The 6,239-nt window shown below is 39.7% G+C and overlaps 1 protein-coding gene across 1 annotated transcript in view; it reads right to left on the bottom strand.

The window, feature by feature from the left end:
* Nucleotides 1–6,239, bottom strand: part of LOC111380156 (ATPase GET3) — a 12,863-nt gene that overhangs the window by 3,692 nt on the left and 2,932 nt on the right. The window contains exon 3 of the mRNA XM_023003640.1: nucleotides 787–937. Coding sequence (XP_022859408.1) covers nucleotides 787–937 — 151 coding nt within the window. The remainder of the gene's footprint in view (nucleotides 1–786; nucleotides 938–6,239) is intronic.

Raw genomic sequence — 6,239 nt, 5'->3', positions numbered from 1 at the left:
AGAGAAGAGGGAAAAAAGAGGAGGGAGGGGGGGGGGGGGGGGGAGAGAGAGAGAGAGAGAGAGAGAGAGATTATCTAACCATTGATTTGGTCACTTTAAAGTCAACAAAATAATTTAAGGGTTTGTTTGAGCCACATTATTTTCAAAAAAATACATTTTTCAACAGTGATTTAACATCATTCAACCACACATTCTTCAATAAAATAATATTACACACAAATCTAAAACTTTTCCTTATTTTTTTAACCATACATTCCCCATTGATTTGACATAAATAATGCATTTTTTTCTAGAATGTGGCTCAAAAATGGGTTAATTTTCAATCAATTCACATAATTAAAAGTGAAAAATAATAAGCACATGCTGTTCACCTAATTTTAGCAACCTGGCTTTCAAATAATAGTAGTGACCGGTGACCACATAGGTAATCAGAAATATAATATACTCATACATAAGAAATCATCAAGTATGCTGGAAAAAATAAACAAAGAAAATCAAAATCTGTTTTAAAATTTGCAAAATGCTATAACTACAGAGAACTGATTTCTTCACGTTTTATACAGCTACTAAAGTTTCCTAGACAACAACAATGTACTCTTAGCAAAACATCACATGTCTTGAGCATAAAGAGCTACAAGCCAGCAACTGGAGGCAAGATGTTGCTATTTTAACTTTCTAATGACAAGAGTTTTGATCTTATAATGCTTTACATCTTAAATATACCTCACACTCCCTCCAAAATAAATAAATAAATAAATAAAAGACGCAAGAAATTAAGGAAAAAACCTGACTCAGCAAGCCACCAAATTTATTCTTCAAACTCATCATTTTGTCAAGCCCCTTCTCTAATGTTGAAGGGAATTGTAACAGGCGGAGTGTGTGCCCAGTTGGAGCTGTATCAAACACTATCACAGAATAATCCATTGTTTGCACTAACCTGAAAAAGAAATTTAAGGGATATTTTCCGTAAACAAAATGTACAGAGCATATCTATACACGATCAGTCATTTATATCCAATGCATAGTTGAAGCTATAAGGACAATATTAAAATAGTTTCATTTCTTTCCAACAGATCATGTGATCTTATAAATGTTAAATTAAATCAGCTGAACCTAAATAAATGTGAAGAAAAAAGGACAAGGTGAAATGTAACAGAATTTATCAGCGTTCAAGTAGGGTGAGGTTTGCATTTGGACATGGAAGAAACTTGTTACTCGCCATAGAAATATAGACAAAATTTCGTGGTAACTTGTGAAAGTCCATAGAACTATGATTTTTAGGCATACCGTGTGCAGGTTTCCTCAAAGTCAACAGCCTGTGTGGAGAGGGCTACCATTATTTGCTATTATCGACAATTTAACTCAGTCTTATCATGTAAAATGTGAGATCATCTACACACAGCATCTTCCACTACTCCACCCTTTCAGGAGCAATGTCCAAAGATAAAGTAAAAAGGATTCAATCATTTACTTCCTGTAGACGGGTTGCCTAATTTCATGTTGTTCCTTGCTAGCTTAAAGTGATTGTACACCCTCCGTATATTCTCTTTTAAGTAATAAAATTATCTGATTACCTATCACAAAAAATAATAATAATAATAATAAATATATAAATATATAAAATTTATTTGTTTAGACAGGAAGTTTGACTCCTTTTTATTTATATGATTTTATGGGATTTTAAGTTGACCTCTTCCTTTAAGTTTGCAATTAGTGCTCAACCAATCACCTTTATAACCGGTATATGAGCAGCCTGCACTAGATGCGCCAAAATAATTTCGATCAGTCACCATGCTATCTATTGTCAACTACTACCACTTCAACAAACTGATGAACGTGCTCATTTCTCACTCAATACTTCCCCGGTTTCCGCAGACCAGTCTCAATATTCTTATCTCAATCACAATTCTCTTAGCAGCCCAACTTTCGGTCCACGTAAAAGATCCTAGAACAGTCCTGTGAAATTTTCTTATATTATTTTGTTGATGAACAAATGCCTGACTTATTTCTCTTTTTAACCTAAACAGACATTTAGATGTCTCCTAAGGTTCTTGTGGGGAATCAAAGTGGAAAACAATGGATATAGATCACAAAGAATCTTATTACTTTTTTTTTTCCCTCTTTTTAAAGGTAATCAAATATTTTATTAATCAATGCATAATACACGGGAAGTGTATTATAAGTTTAAAGCAGAAAGGAACAACATAAAATTGAGCATCCCATCTATATGCCTAGTAGCTACAGCATTAAATCACGTATACAATGTAAAATAAAACATTTCTCTAATTTGCTCTGCTTTCCGTGTCTGATCATCAAAGCAGCGGCTGTTTCTTTCTCTCCACATACACCAACAATGCAACCCGAAATAAGGCCCCATGCAAGCTTGTAATCTTTGTCGAGAAATTTTCTCCTCCATGCCTTTAACACGTCTTCCATACGCCTCGGCATCACCCAATCCATGTGTTGTGATGCCAAAATATTGTGCCACAGTAAACGAGCAGCATCACAATGGAGAAACAAATGATCAATCGTCAACCCATCCCTCTGACACAAATAACACTACTCTGTAACATAAAAACCTCTTGTTCGTAGATTATCCATCGTTAACACCTGTCTCCTGACCACCGTCCAAAGTAAGAATGCAACCCGTGGAGGCAATTTACATTTCCACACCGATTTCCAGGGGAATAAACTCTGCACAGGACCCAATAAAGATCTAAAATAAGTGCCAACTGAGAAAATTCCATCCCGTGTCAATCTCCACCTACTACAGTCTGCCTCTCCTGTCCTGATGCGGACCTCGTACAAAGAAGTCAAAAACAACGCATAATCGTCCAATTCCCAATCCTGTAATCCTCGGCCAAAAACAATATTCCAACTGAGCCTCCCATTATGTATATCTAAGACATCATTCACCGTAGCAGACGGTGCCAACACAATACGAAATAAAGAGGGAAATTTCACCTTCAGCGGTTGTTCTCCACGCCAACAATCATCCCAAAAACTGATGGTAGTACCATCCCCCACTGCAAAAGTCAATCTATCCTGAAAATCGCTCCACCCTCGCCGGATATATCACCATAAGCTCACCCCGTAAGAATCGCAATTTTCACCTGAGCACCATCCTCCCTCCATGACACCATATTTTGCCCCTATTATTTCTCTCCAAAAACTCTCCCTCTCCACACCGAATCGCCACAACCACTTGCCCAACAAGGCTTTATTGAACAGTACGATGCTCCTCAATCCAAGACCCCCTAAACTTATGGGAGAACAAACTACACCCCAATTAACCATATTAATTTCCTCTCCTCCCCTAAACCTTCTCAAAGAAACTCTCTTTGGATCATTTCTAACCTTTTTGCCACTACAACAGGGATAGGAAACGATGATAAGAAATAAGTAGGGAGATTTGACAGTGTGGACTTTATGAGAGTAAGACGACCGCCCTTTGAGAGGTACATACGCTTCCAACCTGCTAGCCTTCTCTCTATCTTTTCTATAATACTGGTTCAAATATGTTTACTCTTAAAACGTGCTCCCAAAGGAAGACCAAGATACGTTATAGGCAATTCTGCAACCCTGCAACCCAATATAACAGCCAACTCTTCCACATTATCGACCTCTCTCACTGTGATAGCCTCCAATTTTCCCAAATTTATTTTCAATCCAGATACGGCTTCAAAGCACAAGAGCACACAACGTAGGTTCCTGAATTGCTGAACATCTACTTCACAAAGGATCAATGTATCGTCTGCAAATGGCAAATGAGATACTTGCAACTAATCAACCATAAAGCCCCGCAACAAACCTTCTCCTACAACCTTCTCAAGCGTCCTGCTGAAAGCCTCCATTACAATGACAAATAGCAATGGAGACAAAGGATGCCCTTGCCTCAATCCCTTGCTACTACAAAAATAACCCTTCGAGGTGCAGTTCACCATAACTAAAAAAGAAACTATAGATATGCAAAACTAAATCCAATGACACCACTTATTCCCAAAGCCACATCGCCTAAGCATATACAAGAGAAATCCCCAATTTACATGATCATAAGCATTTTGAATATCAAGCTTACATAGCATTCCTGGGACTCGTAGGTGTAATCTTGAGTCAATACATTCATTTGCTATAAGTACAGAACCTAAAGATCTGGAGCCCTTTGATAAAGGCATTCTGAAACTTAGACACCACTTTCCCCAGTACCTCTTTTAATCGATTTGCCAAAATCTTTGCAATAATCTTGTACACCCCACTCACTCAGCTAATAGGGCGAAAATCCTTAATATCTGTTGCTCCTGGTTTCTTAGGAATTAGCACAATAAAAGTGGCATTTGCACTTTTCAAGAACCGTCCGCGCTTGAAAAATAAGTAAAAACCTCCACGATGTCCGATCACACCACTTCCCAAAAGGCCTTATAGAAGGAGAAAGAGAATCTATTTGATCCTGGGGTCTTATCGTCATTCATGTTGAACACGACCCTACAAACTGATACTCCACATGTTGTCCCCCCCCCATATGCTATTCACAACCTCCCTCGAAACGATCTCCAATTTTGCTTCTTGTAAACATACATGATCAACCCTCCATCCCCTTAGTAGATTCCGAACCCCTAACCTTTTTCCAGCTTCAATAAGCCCCCTTACGTTCCAACTAATAATGTTCGGAGTCATTTTAACACTCCGTCATCCCTCCCCATCAAACATCTCCTTGATTCACAACCCTTGACATCGTAATTAATCGAACATTTGAGCCGTTTAAGCTTGCGATCACCCTTTCTTCTTGTCTTACATCCTAATGTACCTATCTCTTGTCCCTTATTAGCCTCCAACTCCTCAAATAATTGCATGAGCTTATTTTCATACCCATCAAAGGATACACCTACCATCTTGCTAAAAGCTCGAATTTTCTTTAGAACCCAATTTGACGGTGGAGGTCCGGTGTCAAGTGCGCTAACTTTCGCCATCTCCAGCAAAAATAGGATCATAGTAGTGTCCAACCTCATCCTCCCCCTGTACCTCCATGTCTATTACCCCTTTCTTGGCTCCACCTACCCATACCACCAAAGCATTATCATTCCCAAGATCCCCTTCTTTCGACGACTTAGGATGTCTCCTACAGTAGGTATTCACTACCGTGGCTGCTGAGTCGGTCCTCCCTTGCTGATCCTTAATTGCCGAAACTAAATTTTCTGCCAATACAGTTCTGATATTTAGCTCACGATCCGGCAACGACCTCGTTGCTTCCAATATCTCAAAATCCACAACCGGGTCCCATGTCTCGACCATTGGGTCCCTATCTGTTCCTTCCATGTCTTCCCAATCTCCGTCACCAGAGGAAGTCACCACTTCAGTCCGTTGCTGAGACTCGTCACTGGGCTTAACCACCACCTGCTTATCCTTTGTTTATGCTCGTGTCGACGATAGCTCCTTGGAGTCCAAAATAGCTACCTGATTTCCATAGGCAAAAGACTTGTCCAATTTCATTCCACACTCATGGCAATAAATCTTTTTGGATTCCACTACAGATCCTCCTCCCACAGCATTGATCAATTCATCCAATTCCACTTTCAAGGTCTCGATACGAGCTATTAATTCAGCATTAGGATAACATCTTTGATTATCATCACTTCCCTTATGTACCAATGCTCGCTGATCGGCATTTTGCGATGCCCAGATGTTTGTTGTGACTCCGGCATAAGTCATCCCTTTTCGGTTCCTTTCTTCCTCTGTTCGACGCTTGACCTCATCTCTGGCAATAAAGGAATCAATAACTGCTTGGAACACTCGTGAAACCGATGTCCATCCCTCTCCATTCGCACCTTCCGGCACCATCACAATTCCTTTTTTCCGCCGATCCCCATATTGTGCTATCATCAGAAACCTACCACTCCTGTTTGCACATCGTTGTGCCAAGAAAGCTCGAGAAGACTTATCAAACTTAGCAACAAACTCCTCCAGACTGGCCTGCATCAACTTATTCACCATGTTCACCATCCAAACGGCGCCAAATCGGCCCATGCAAATTGCATCCGATATCTTCAATCCCCATTCCGATAGCTTAACAGTGCCGGAAGTATTAACAGACACTACAAACATCTTCGCCTCAACTCTAAAGCGTGAATTGAACAACATATCATTAGCTGCATAAGACTATATTCCATGATTTTGTTCGAGCTAGTTGATGACGGAACCGATGCTCGAAATGGCCTCGAAGCATCACGAGAGACCCGGAAGGA

Source organism: Olea europaea, unplaced genomic scaffold, assembly GCF_002742605.1.
Source record: "Olea europaea var. sylvestris unplaced genomic scaffold, O_europaea_v1 scaffold2101, whole genome shotgun sequence".
In the NCBI taxonomy this organism is placed as follows: Eukaryota; Viridiplantae; Streptophyta; class Magnoliopsida; order Lamiales; family Oleaceae; genus Olea; species Olea europaea.
The sequence above is the reverse complement of the archived record's forward strand: the minus strand, read 5'-3'. Positions and strand labels throughout refer to the sequence as shown.